The sequence below is a fragment of the Clupea harengus genome, chromosome 18, assembly GCF_900700415.2.
Source record: "Clupea harengus chromosome 18, Ch_v2.0.2, whole genome shotgun sequence".
NCBI lineage: Eukaryota > Metazoa > Chordata > Actinopteri > Clupeiformes > Clupeidae > Clupea > Clupea harengus.
The window spans coordinates 5241793-5255374 of NC_045169.1; the positions used below are offsets into that span (position 1 = coordinate 5241793).

At 47.0% G+C, this 13582-nt stretch overlaps 1 protein-coding gene across 2 annotated transcripts in view; it reads left to right on the forward strand.

The window, feature by feature from the left end:
* LOC105894189 (F-box/WD repeat-containing protein 7) overlaps positions 1-13582 on the forward strand; it is a 49398-nt gene that overhangs the window by 7708 nt on the left and 28108 nt on the right. For both annotated transcript variants that reach the window (XM_031584552.2, XM_012820663.3), the window contains exon 2: positions 1917-2716. In XM_031584552.2, the coding sequence (XP_031440412.1) occupies positions 1964-2716 (753 nt within the window). In that variant the 5' untranslated portion in view covers positions 1917-1963. The remainder of the gene's footprint in view (positions 1-1916; positions 2717-13582) is intronic.

Below are 13582 nucleotides of genomic sequence, written 5' to 3' on the forward strand. Positions count from 1 at the left end.
CAAATTGTTGCATACTGTCTCTAGCAACAGTTTTAAATGTTGAACTAGCAACTGAGAATGTTTTAAGCAGCAAGAATGTGTTTGCTTGTGCACAGTTCAATTGAAATGTGTGATGGAAGATGAAGATGAACAGCCTGTCTAAGGCAAGTTGAAGTGGCGTTAGTCATGCCTCTAGACAAGGGTTGGGCTGTTACACTTTTGTTGAGTGCTTTTTTTTTTTCTACTACTCTGTTTTGAGAGACACAGTATCTCACTCCCTCCTGTAAAACTCAACTGTGGGTAATCTTTCTCTCTCGTCTAGGCTAGGTTTTCTCCATATGCATGCATGAAAACACCAGTTTGTATGTGTAAGCAGATCTTACACTGAATACGGTCAGACTTAAAACCAAAAAGCCATTGTGCGGAAATGAGAAGTAGACGGTTTTTTTTTTCTGTGCTTGCGTATATTTTGACCACCTCCACAATGGATCATTTACGTAATTAGGTCTCAACTGACAGATGCAGAAAGAGAACTAGCACGTCGTTCTCACCATCTCACTGATGACTCCATTTGTTCGTTTCGCTATCCAGCTAACCTCAATTTAACCAAGGGGAGTGGAGGTTGCTTTGGCCTTCGACCCCACACAGTCCAGTTCCCTTTTGAAGCACCGTCACATTTACACCTGTGGTGGTAAAAATCCATACCCGTTTCAGACCTTCTCTTCCAGCCCAGCGGCTTTAAAGACCGGCACACCCCCGCACATCGCCCACATCTCAGCCGCCTCCTGTGGCTGGGACCTGCTCTTTAAGCTGCCTGTGTGCTCATCTGACCATGGCCATGTTTGCTCAATAGATTTTATCAGGAGTTTTGACAGATGGTGAGCTAAACAGCTCTAGCTGGCTGTGTGTGTGATCTGATGTCGAGCGAGCGAGCGAAACTTCCCCTAATTATTTATAAATCGCAGGAGAACACAGATTGGCAAACAGTGGCGTGACCTACTTTACGGGGGGAGTAGCTGCAGTGGAAGACCCAGGCCTGCTGACGTAGTGTGGCAGGTATCTGCTGACCTGCAACCCCCCTCACTTTTGTATTTGATTTAATACTACAGTAGATTGAGGCGTGCTCAGTGAGTGAGTGGGTGAGGTGAGATGGTGAGGTGAGGTATTGAGGGCTCCACATCTGTTGTGCCCCTCAGTCTTGCCCCCCACCCCCTCACTTTTTTTTTGTAGTCCCTACTGCCATCTAGTGGACAGTCCTGCACTCGGCACTTCATCTGCCGTATTTGCCATACTGCAAATATGATGACAAATTTTTAGCATTATTAATTCATTAGTGCTGTGGACACTTAAGTTTCTGATATGAACAAAATGTGGGTCTCATATCCAAGGTAGTCACATTTCTCTCTCTGGGGTTGTGACACACACACACACACACACACACACACACACACACACACACATACGTCCTGAGCGGGGCTTCTTTGCCATTTCAGTAACCTGTCATTGAGCCGGTAGGCATGGGAACAGTCATCTGATCATTAATGTACCGAGGTCTATATTATGTGGTAGAACCTTGGAGTAACTGTCTGTTTTGAAGCTTTCATATAAATCCAACATGCCTTTTTAAGGTATGAGTTTATGCTGTGTCCGTGTGGAGAAGCTTCTTGTTATTGTGAAACTGGAGTAGTGGCTGTTTATGGATGTATTGAAAACCCCTAGAATCCACGGATGCACTCAAGAGGAATAACTAGAAACCAAATGAAGACTCAAACCTTATGTTTGGGGGCTGGGAAAAGGCTAGAATAAGCGAATACCCCAAATGGTTTTGGATGAATAGAGTAATGAGGGGAAAATAGATTAAATTGTACTAGTAATTAACCTCTCGCCCTCTCTCTCTCTCTCTCTCTCTCTCTCTCTCTCTCTCTCTCCGTCTCTAGAATGCTCTGAATGCTCACAGGCAAATCAGCGGCTGGTCAGTGTGGAGATGAAGCAGGACCTGCTGTTGCCGGGCAACACCAGCACCATTGCCAGCAGGGGCCATCAAAGGCGGCAGCGATCAGCAACGGCACCGACCGCTGCCTCTACCCCCACGACCATCATCGCCCCGCCAACCTCACCAGGTAGCACCCCCTCTTCCTCCTCCAACTCCTCATCTTCCTCGGTCCGCACCAGCGTGGAGGAAGGGCCTGAGGATGAAGGAATGCTGGAGCCAGTGGCAGCCGAGGAGGAAGAGGAGGAGGAGGAGGAGGAAAGGGAGGCAGAAAGCGAGCAGGGCCGTGATGAGGGAGGAGATGATGATAGAGATGATGATGATGATGAGGAGGAGGACGAGGAGGGTGAAGAACCTCAACAGGACAGTTTAGCAAGGGAAGGGTCAGACGTTGGGGGCGAGAGCTGCACATGCCATGGCGAAGAACACGATGACGATGACGGTGACAATATTGAGGACAATGACAGCGGACATTTTGCTCAACAGTTGGAGATGGAGGGACAGTGTGGTGAGCAACACGATGAAGAAGAGGTGGAGGAGGAAGAGGAGAATGACTGCTACAACTCTGAGCACTCTGAGGGAAGTTTAGGAGAGGACGACGAGGAGGAAGAGGACGAGGGGACTGAGGAAGATGAGGGAAGGACGGATGGGACTTCTTCACACACAAGTCACGGCACAGATGATGGCAGGAGCAGTGACTGTCCAAAGGGACTGCAGAACAAACGCTCCAACGCCAGCCTTCTCCTGGTGAGTCTCTACATCAGTCCCTCAGCTGTGTAGTATTGCCTGATTTTTTTTATTATTATTATTTATTTTCAATTTTTTTTGCTGAAGTGATATTCAGGACAAACATGACCAAGACATATTGTTGAATTTTTAGCAAGATTACGAGTTTGATTGATCTAAAAAATATCTGAACCAAGCTATTTATTTATTAGTAGCTTTGTAATCTGGAAAAATGATTAGAATTTTTCTTGGTGAGTTTTGCTATACTTGGAGCAGATTTGAAACCCATGGAATGCTGGAAGTTGGAAATAGTATCATGTCGGTTAGGAGTCTGGGCACAGCTCTGCAGCAGGTGTTTATTAACCTATTTCAAGCCCTCCTACATTTATAGTCAAATTTCCCAGTATGGTTTTTCAACTTGGAACATTTCATTTTTTTTAACGAGGACATAATGATGTGTGTATGTGCATGTGCGCGCGTACATACGTGTGAAGGTGCCATGTACAAAGCCAGGGTGAGTCTATGTTGAGCACGGTGTGTGTGTGCGGGTGTGTAAAGTGAGAGTTTCTTAATTGGTTTGACCACAGATGTTATGCTGAAGGTCCCAACCTCTCGTTCCCTGGCTGACCCGAGAGGTTGCGTTACTCTTGGGCCCTCAGGGCTTTTCTTAACTTCCCGGGTCAAACGCAGAACAAGGACCTCGCCCTTTGGCCCATGTGACCCTCAACCCCAGGCTTTCTACCGTTGCAACCCTCATGTCGTCCTGTGTCCAACAAGGCCACTTAGAAATGAAATATTACCCGCTGGTGATTTACGGGCTAGCTGGTTAAGACTCTGTTCTTCAGACGGTGTGTGTAAAAAGGAGAGGAGTTGCAATTTGAGAGTTTCTAGTGCTGTTTGAACACGAAGCATCGGGCTCTAGTTTTGTCTGTTCCATTGTTTATATGTCTGTGTCTTGTTAGTCGGCGTGAGCGTGAGGTGGGGCGTGGAATGCGGAGCTCCCGCTGAGCGGGGAGGGTGCCTTGTTTTGGATCCGCGGGCGAGGGTGACCCTGGGGGAGGGACAGATGGCCCTCGACGGGTCCTCCCCAGGTGCAGCTGTCTGGTGCAGAGCAGGGCAGAGAAGGGTCAGGGGTCGCAGGTCACAGACGAGGGCCGGGCCAAACGTTCTCTCACTTTTTTTTTCCCAGGATGCCTGTAGCACCATTCGGTTTCTCCTTTCTCTGTCTCATCCTCTCTTGTTTTTCTCCACTCCTGCATCATTGGTCGTTAAGGGACATGGATGGCTAAAGGCCTCAAGACCAAGAGGTCTCGCATGGAAATACCTCTATGCTGATCAGTCCCACAGTGGTTGTCCAGTATTCCCTATAGCTTCACATGAGTTACTAGTAAGGTCAAGTACCCTTCAGAGCAAGTATTTTCTCATGATTACTGGCTGTCTAATAATAGAGAGTAGCTACTTGGGGCATATTGGATTAATACATCTCTTTATCTATATATTTATTTATTGATTTATGTATTTAGTTTTGTATATTGTAGGCATATAATCTAGTGAGGTTCAAGTGAGAAATTATACATCATACAGTCTTTATATCCCAACCAGGACATCACTAGGCCTGATATAGAGACAGCATCCCTGTGAACTTGACAAGGAGGGTCAAATGGGGACAAAAGATGCCTTTGCTTTTGTCTTGTTTTGGGAATGAATGAACTCAGCGTCGAGCTTTGTTTCCATCCCCTTTGCTCAGTCCATGAATAGAAGTCAGAGCCGTGGAATGTGCCGGTGGCTTGCACATTGCCATCAGGTACTCCAACCTTCTCAACAACAACAACAACAAAAACAACAAGAAGAGGAGACCACCAGAAAGACCTCAGGGAGACGGTCTTCCTCAGCGTCTTTAATGGGTCTCAAGATGGTCGTCTCTTTCCTTTCTCATTGCTGACAATGACCGAAACCACAGGTGGGGCTTGTGTGCCGTTTTCCCTGTTGTTGCCGCCATCTTGGCTCTGGCTGGGTGGCATGGGTTGTCTTCCAAACAGTGGTGGTCTCTGCATCAGGCATTTTCTCAAAGAAAGCCAGCATTCCTTCCTGGCTCTAGACTTTTTTGAACAAAACTATGAAGAACAGGTGGTGTGCCCACTGCCAGAGGCGTCTCTAACTCTCTCTCTTTCTCTCTCTCTTTCTTTCTGTCTCTGTTCTTTCTCGGCTGTTGTTCATTTTGGATTGGTTGTTGTTCTGCTCCGTTTCGTTTTGTGCGCCGGGGGAGGGGTGTGCATTGGATTGTCTTTTGTGGAGGTAATTGGGTGGTGCAGAGTTTTATCGGTTTGGACGGCGTAAGATATTGTTAGGACGCCACCTGAATGATTGTGGTGGTGGTGGTGTTGTTTTTGTTTGTTTTATTTTGTTTTCAGTAAGCAAGTAGCTTTGATCAAAAAGCCTTAACATGTCTAGGGAACAAGCCATAAATTAATGATTGGCTGCTTTTCAAACAGAAAGTAGAGAAGTAGAAATACATGTGGCCATTAGAGGGTGCTAGAGTCTTCTTATAGTTTGAGATTTTTTTCTTCCTCTCCAACACTATGGGGTGCTCTTATTAATCACGAGGTGACTGAGCAAAAATAATCATTCTAGTTGGCTTCTAACCATTTATAAAACTTGGGATTGGACCTATGGCAACTATAGTCGGTGACTATAGTAGTCACATGGTAACTATAGTAACCAAATATAGATTAAGCTTTTTGTGAGCTATCCGATCAAAGGGTTAATTGGAGCATGAGACGGATGTTTTGGTCACTGTCAGACTTTAAACTATAACATTAATATAGTCCCTTCTTATTTCCACTTTTCATCTCTCACCTACTTTCAATTTACTTTCTAGTGGTTTCTACCATTATCCTTCCCTCCCCCCCCCCCCCCCCCTCTCTCTCTCTCTCCTGCCCTCTCTCTCCTTCTCTCTCCCCCCCCCCCCCTCTCTCTCTCTCCTGCCCTCTCTCTCCTTCTCTCTCCCCCCCCCTCTCTCTCTCTCTCCTGCCCTCTCTCTCCTTCTCTCTCCCCCCCCCCTCCTGCTCTCTCTCTCTCTCTCTCTCTCTCTCTCTCTCTCTCTCTCTCTCTCTCTCTCTCTCTCTCTCTCTCTCTCTCTCTCTCTCTCTCTCTCTCTCTCTCTCTCTCTCTCGCTTGTATTCTGATCCTAGCGGTGTAAATCTGCTGTTCTAGCCTTTTGGAGTGAAGGATTAATATCCTACAGCCCGGGGCATAGTAATCTGTTTAATCACACACACACACACACACACACACAGTGTATGAGGTTTGTGGCCATATGCTTAAAGGCATGAAGATATGTTTACTTAATCAGGGTGGAGTAGAGACATGGGTTAATATACTAATGTACTATGGCCTTGCTGACACATGGTGTCAACCCCCACTCCCCAACACACACACACACACACACTCTCTCTTTCTCTCCCTCGCACGCACGCACGCACACACACACACATACCAACACACACACACACACACTCCTCAGGACCACACAGCTAAAAGACTTCTTGATTGATGGAAACGCCACAGAAAGACGGCTGTAAGTAAGGGTTTCTCCCAGGGTATGAGATGCTGGCCTTGGGACACTGGTCATATTTAGTCCCGTGGAGCAGTGTGTGTGGGTGAGGGTGGGGAGTGCGAGAGCAACGGAGGAATGTCTGGCATGTGGGTGGATGCTGAGGCCTCGCTGCCTTTTGAGCCGGACCCTCTCGCATCGGTGGTCGCAGGGGTCACATATCCCAGCATTCTCTGCATACCGCATCACCTATCCCACCACCACCCAACCCCCACACACACACACACACACACACCTTCTGACAGCCCCTGTCATGACGGCTACCTAAAACTTCCCCGACCATACAGTACTCCCAGGATGACAGAGCAGAGCAGAGGTTTCACAATGATAACTTATAGCATTTTGATCCTTGCCTGAAGTGGACAGCCATGTTACACTTAACGATTTCATTCACTAAACCTGCTGTAGGTCACAGTTTAAATCCAACATTGTCCAGCATGATTATTGTACACAAAATGTGTACATGTGTCATGGTATTTTTAAAAGAGGCCAGACCTGGCCTCTGGTACTACTCAAATATGATAACTCACTGTTTTAGAAAAATGGCCTGTGGCTCTAGAGGAGTTAACCTGTGTCTCCTGCTGATGTCACTTTCTGTTTATACATTTGAGAGGGTTCCAAAAGCACTGCAGATGAACGCTCACGGTATGATTCATTCTGAAAGCACGTGCCTCTCTAGTGCGCTCTCTTTCTCTCTCTCTCTCTCTCTTACACACACACACACACACACACACACACATTCTAGGCTGGTTATCTGTATGCATGGAGCAGTAGGAGATTAAAGTGGTCACACTTTAGAAGCAGATATAACACTTGATAGATCAGCGTACTAGCAGAGCTGGTGGATGTAAAATGAACATTGCGAGTGTGCACCGTGCGATGTGGAGCGCTCCCTGTACAGACGCAGGCTGATGGTGTCACTGCGTGTGGAATGGAATGGATGGGCTGCGCTGCCATGACTAAGCTGCTCTGAATTCCATGGCAATGTCATCACCGTCTCACCCAGAGCTGAGCAAGGGGGTTTTGGGGGGAAAAATACAGGAAATGACATTTTGTCATCGATGAGTCAGGGTGGTTGGTTTTGTTTTTGTCTTTAAATAAACGAATCCTCCTCCCTATAGGAATGCTATACTACCTATTTTTGTATTTGTAAGATTTCTAAATTAGCTCCTGGTTCGGCTTGGGCTTGGCAATGCTAACCAGCGCCGTCTTGGTTGATGTCACCCCAGGCAACGTTTTAAAGGGCATGAGCGGGCATCGGACACGTGATGGAGAGGCGAGCAGCGCTAGTGCAGAGCAAGACAAGAATGGTCAGGGGGGGGGTGGGGTGCGCCCAGGGTGAGGCGGTCTAAAATAAGACCTGAAACCAGCCAAGAGAGGGACCCGACTGAGAGGGTAACGCTGGCTGTGGGCGTTAAATACTGTATGCCCTTCCACCCATCCCCGAAACTGGACCTGGCAGCCACACCATCTGCTCTGTCTAACCACTGGCGTGTTGCCTACTGACGTGTAGCTGGGCTGGTATGGCCCTACGGAGGAGCTCCATGCTTGGCCTCACCACGCCCTGTGATCAGAGGTCGCTGCCCAGGGGAGGTATGGAGGCGAGGGGACGGGACCACGTGGAAAGCTTCCCCGTGGAAGTAGATGTCATGGAGGGGGTCTGGGAGAAGCTGCGATCGCGGCGGAACAATGCCGAGGGTTCGAGATTGCGGCCCCGCCAGAGCATGCTCAGGATCTTCAACATCCATGTTATCACACATAGGCTGAACCGTCACAGGGACCGATTGGTGAGGAGGCTTTCTTTGTAAATTCTGCCCCTGTATTGATTTACCTCACACGTTATCTGACTCGTGAGTTTGGGCAGCACGAGTCGATTGATTTATTCTGGTGGTGATGTGCGATTACCACGCAGTTGCCAGATGCTTTGCTCACCATGTATTTCCGTGCGTTGATGCTTCCTTATATGAGGAAAGCTAACGGCTAACTATTTATAGAAGCCGTGTGAATTCTTTCGATTTATGACGTGATTGGGGTTTCATAAGATTCTACTATTAAGACGCTGAGCGTTATTGCGAAGGTCGCAATTAGTGTGTTATTTCAATGTCCTCCTCTTAAGATGGTGTTTAATCTGTAGCCTGTGCGTTGAGATGTGACGTCTTGCCAAAGTGCTCCCAGTGGAATTCTCTAAATTAGGATCGTGCATGTCCCTTGCTTTGTCATCATGATCTGCTGGAGGAACTATTCTATTTGGCAAACAGCCATGCGGCACTGCCTGCCCAAAATGGCACGGATGCCTGCAAGATGGTGGAATAGCTTGGGGAGGATGAGGACCTTGCATGATTCAGCATTTTAAAGTAGATGGATGTTGACCTTATATGCAGTTCAAGAATCTTTTCATTTAGCTCCTAATGGTTTCTGGTGCAGGCCAGAGAAACAGGAAACTGTTCCTGGGTCAGCAGTTTCTCCATGCACAGTCTGTCAGACGGCGATGAACTCCATTTCCCAGGATTCCTGTGGTTTCCCAACACCTGTCGGCTCATTTATGCCAGCTGTTACCACTCCCTTCTCAGAAGCAGAGGGAATGTCTCACAACCCGCACTCGTGTTTCTGTCCCGGAGCAACCTTCGCTGAAGGTCTCCTCATAGGAGCGGGTCATTATCACCTCTCAGAAGAGACTTCCTGTCCCATGAGGGTACTTCCTTGCTATAGTCAAACTCTCCAGCCAAGATAAACCAACACGGTTTATGTCAGCATCTCTCGCATTCTATCTCAGTGGGGTGCACAGTCATTTATGTAAATAGTTGTTGAGTGACTTGGATTAAGACTGTGAGATTGTAACTGAGCAGCTTTTTTGTAGCACTCCGTATTGTGCTTGCCAATACGTAGCTACATTTTGTTTTTCACCAAAGTAACATTCAATTGAATATGTCAGTGTTCTTTCTAATCGTAGTTAGGCTTTGAAGCCCAGGGCATGCCCAGGCTTGTGCCTCAGTGTTGTGTCCATCAGTGACTCGGCAGGCTTTGAACTGCATGAGATAAGACCGTCGGTCTAATGGAGGTGGATTTCATGGTCCCCGACAGAGTTCATGATCTTTCAAACTCTGAATCATCCTAAACGACAACCCCCACGTCCTTATCTAGTTCATCCAGTTCCGGAATGTCCCTTGTTTAGAGCTTAAACACAGAATCCCAATAGGACTTCTCAGGCCGAAGCTATTTGAACCAAGGGACCCTGAAAAGCAGCAATCATGTGCTTTGGAGGGAATTTAGCAATAACTTTTGCCTCATAACTTGAATCTACAGCTTACTGATTTGTTGGTCTGTCAAAAATATTTTTTTCCTTATTCATCATCTTGGCCTGCTGTGCCTTTTTTTTTTTTTCTTGCTCTTAAGATATGAGACTGTTGACTCAACTCTGGTATACACTTCCCTCAAAGTCCTTAGTTTGACTGATTGGACCTGTGGATTGAAGCGGGACAGCGTGCTTCACACTTGTCAGGATGAGTTAAGTTAAGAACTCAAAGGGTGCACATTGTTTTGACAGTGTGGCTAAGCGCTTTAAATTGGCTCACAGAAAGAGTGAAATTTATGAAATGTTTATGAATTCAGCCATTGCATAACTAGATCACTAGAAATATGCATAACGACAAACCATTTAAAGGGTATGTTGTAGTACCCTACCTGATCTTTCTCTCACAATCATGACCTTAAAGGTGCAGTCTGTGGTTCTGGCTATTGATATGAAATACCAACACCCTTTTGCCAATCAAATTACACTCATGCTCCTTTAGGTGTTTATTGGCTGGAATAGTTGGACTCGGCCCAAACTACTTTGTTTCCCATTTACATTTTTGAGCACACACATAGAACAGACCACCAGTTGACCATGAGGAGCAAATCGCTGAATTTGACAACGTGTGCTGGGTTGGAAGCGCTGACCACCTTTAACACTTAAAAAAAATAATACAAAGTTAGTAAGCTAAGCTGAAGTACTCCCAGGCTAGTAAGCCAAAGCAATGCCGACATTTCCCAATCGCTACTCAGAAGAAATGGTGGTGTGGGTACAACATTCGATCTGTGTTTGCATTTAGAACTTGACTTATGGCACATCTGTTATTAGCATGGAGTTGGTTCATCACACCCAAGGGTGCTCACTGTCCCAGTTTCCTGCAAATTCATTTATTTGGGTCAATATTTACCTTATTTTAGAGTGGGTCAGTCCTGAGTCCACAGGTCCCTTTATCAGTCTTCCTCAATATGGTGGTGGTACAGTTTGTGGTCTCCGAAAGAGTTTTCTAGACACGGGTCGCTGCTGGAAGTAGTTGTAAGTAGTCTACTTTATGGATGTCTTTCAGACAGATGTCTCCTCCACCTCTAGATCTAAATCTGCTCACTCGTTAATCCACTCACCCTGGATGCGTACTGAGGACTGACTAATGGTAACATTTTGAAGAAGAGAGTTCTCACCTCATGATTAATAAATTCGATTAATTAGCACCGGTCCTGAGGTTCAGTGGAGCAATGAATCACCCCTCCCGGGTGTTCGCCTTCAGGAGTGTCTCCAGCCCATGCAGCCAGCCTTGCTGGAGGTTACAGTGTCACTCACTCACTCACTCACGGACGGTCTGCTGACACCAATTGCTTCCAGTTCATTAACAGAATGGAATAGACTGATTGCCTACTGCGGAGGAAGTCTGTCTGAATGAGATGCCTTGGAGTCAGTCAGTGGTATTCATATCAGTCAATGAGCCTGTTAATGGTGGTTTCTTTCCCCCCCCCAACATGTCCGGCCTTGGCTCTCTTTCTCTCCTTCCCTCCCTTTCCCCTTTCATTCAGTAACACTCAATTTGGCCTTCAGATTGAAGGGGTTGCTATGACAGCAATACACATATCTCGTCTGGTGCAGAGCGCTCACCTTTTTTATTTCTGCAGAAATTGCAGCAAATCTGTCATGATTGATAACTGTCGTGTTTGCATCTCTCTGTACTTGAGTTCCGAGTATTGTGAGCCCATTGCTTCTGTTGTCCTCACAAATGCATAAGCAGGAAATGGCCTGTTTCATATTTTCAGTTAGACGGCTACTAGTGGCTCAAGAGACTGCTTATTTTGACCTTCAGCTGAGGACTGTACTTTACAGCTAAAAACTTGCAGTAAGGCTGATTTTTTTTTCCCAAGACTGTAACGGTCGCCCACATAAAATGTAACGAACTCTGAAGCACCTTGTGAAAGTTCCTCTGACTACCTTTCAGAGATGGTGTGAAGCGGACTTACCAATGACTTTGTTGCGTCATATATTTGGGGGAAAGAAGCTTTTACCCCCTCGCTCTTCTGATCAGATCAGGTCAGGTCATAGGTGTCGCTAAGAGTGTTTAACGCCTAGGCTGATACTTTACCCTGTGCCTAATCTCTTACCGTCAGTTTATCAGTTCATCATCTGGTGAAGTGTGGAGCAGCGCGCTGGTTCTGTAGCGCTGTCTCTGACCTTAAGTCGCCGCAACCTGCTCTGAATGCGCACCTTTGTTGCATTATCTAACCCGCAGCTATGCAGGGAATTTTTAAGATGTCATTATCGGCCAGCTTTATGAGAGACTCGTACTCGGCCTGGTGGTGTAACAACCGGTTCCCACAGCGCTGTGCGCTTTGAAGTTTGCCTCGTCGGCACCGTGTCTCTCCCGAAACGGTCCCTCTATCTTCTCAACAGGTGTGTGTGTGTGTGTGTGTGTGTGTGTCTGTGTGTCTGTCTTTGTTCCCTCGGGCAGAGCTGCTTATACAGGATCTGTGGTGTTGGATTAGGGGTGGAACTGATGAGATTGAGAGCGAAAGCAGATTGGGGTATACCAAGTGAGACCGTACAATTAATTAACTGAAGGCATCTGTGACGGAGAAGGAAGGAGTTGGCACAGCCCCGTATGGCGCGTTGTGCGGAGGAGAAGGCAGTGCGACGGCAAGCCGCTATAAATATAGCAGTCCTGTCCGCTCTTCTACGGAGGTAGGAGTGGCGCTTCTCCTGCGCTGTGCCACCTCTTGCCTGTCCATCTTGACAGCGGTGCCATCCGTCCCTCCACCCACACCTTCCTCTTCCTCTTTATCCCTCCTAATGGGCGATCATTCCCCTCATTAGGGCCCTGTGCATGCCAGGGCTCCTGCCAGCCTCTGGTTTTAATTGAATGCCAACTGCCAAACATTCTACCCCTGCCATCCCAACCCACAGGATACGGCGTGGAAATGTGTGCTTTATTTTGTTCATTTTGAAATGGTTCTTTATGCACATACTTGTGGTGTAATATGTGTGTGTGTGTGTGTGTGTGTGTGGGTGGTATGGTGGGTTGTCATGATTTAGTGTATCTGCCCTCTGTGTGTATGTGCTCGTGATTCTTTTTTATTTTTTTCATCTGCCTAAGCTCCTTTAGTAGCTTGCTCTCTCCCTCACACACACACCCACCCACCCACACACACACACACACACACACACACACACACAATAACCCTGTTGGTAGTGTGCCCTGCATTCGTTATGCTGCCGAGTTGGAATTTTTTTGCGGTGAGAGAATGAGAAAGGGGAAGGAGAGGAGCGGGGAGGCGTAGACTGATAAACGGAGAAGAAAGACAAGCGGCAGCGGCAGCGGCAAGAAGGAAGAGAACGCAATGAGAACCAGGTGCCGCTCCGCAGAAGCAGAGACATCAAAAGGAGCCAGCGTTTGTTTTCTTTAAGAGCTCCCACGGCCGTGTGGGAAATCTGCAGCGTCCTCGCAGAGAGTGAGAGGAGGGAAGGGGGGGGGAGTTGGGGAGGGGAAGAAAGAAAGTGAGAATAAAGGAGTGTGGCAGGGTCGTAACATCGGCAGCCGTAACACTAAACCAGAAGAATGCCAGTAAAAAAAATGCGGCGCTTGGCTTTCTCTCTGTCAATCTCTTGCTCCGACTCTTAGATTCTGTCTTTTGGTTCCAGGGTCTGAAATGTTAAAAAACTTGTGTGTGTGTGTGTGTGTGGGGGACAGAGAGAGCAGAAGCTAAAGATTAGGCCTAAGTTAGTTTGACCTGAACACTGACTGATTGTCTGTCCTCGATTGGCTAAAACTACGTAAAGTTTAGGGCCACAGGACAATATTCCATATTTGACCCTCTTTATTTATTTCAGGAATATTTCACCGAATGTCCAACATAATAAGATGATTTTCCGCTCCGCACTTGAGAAAATTGTTCTCCACAAATCTGAAGGGAGAGGGCATTTTAGGAAGTCCTCAGAAGCCTTTTCGTTCCATTCTATTCTACTTTAA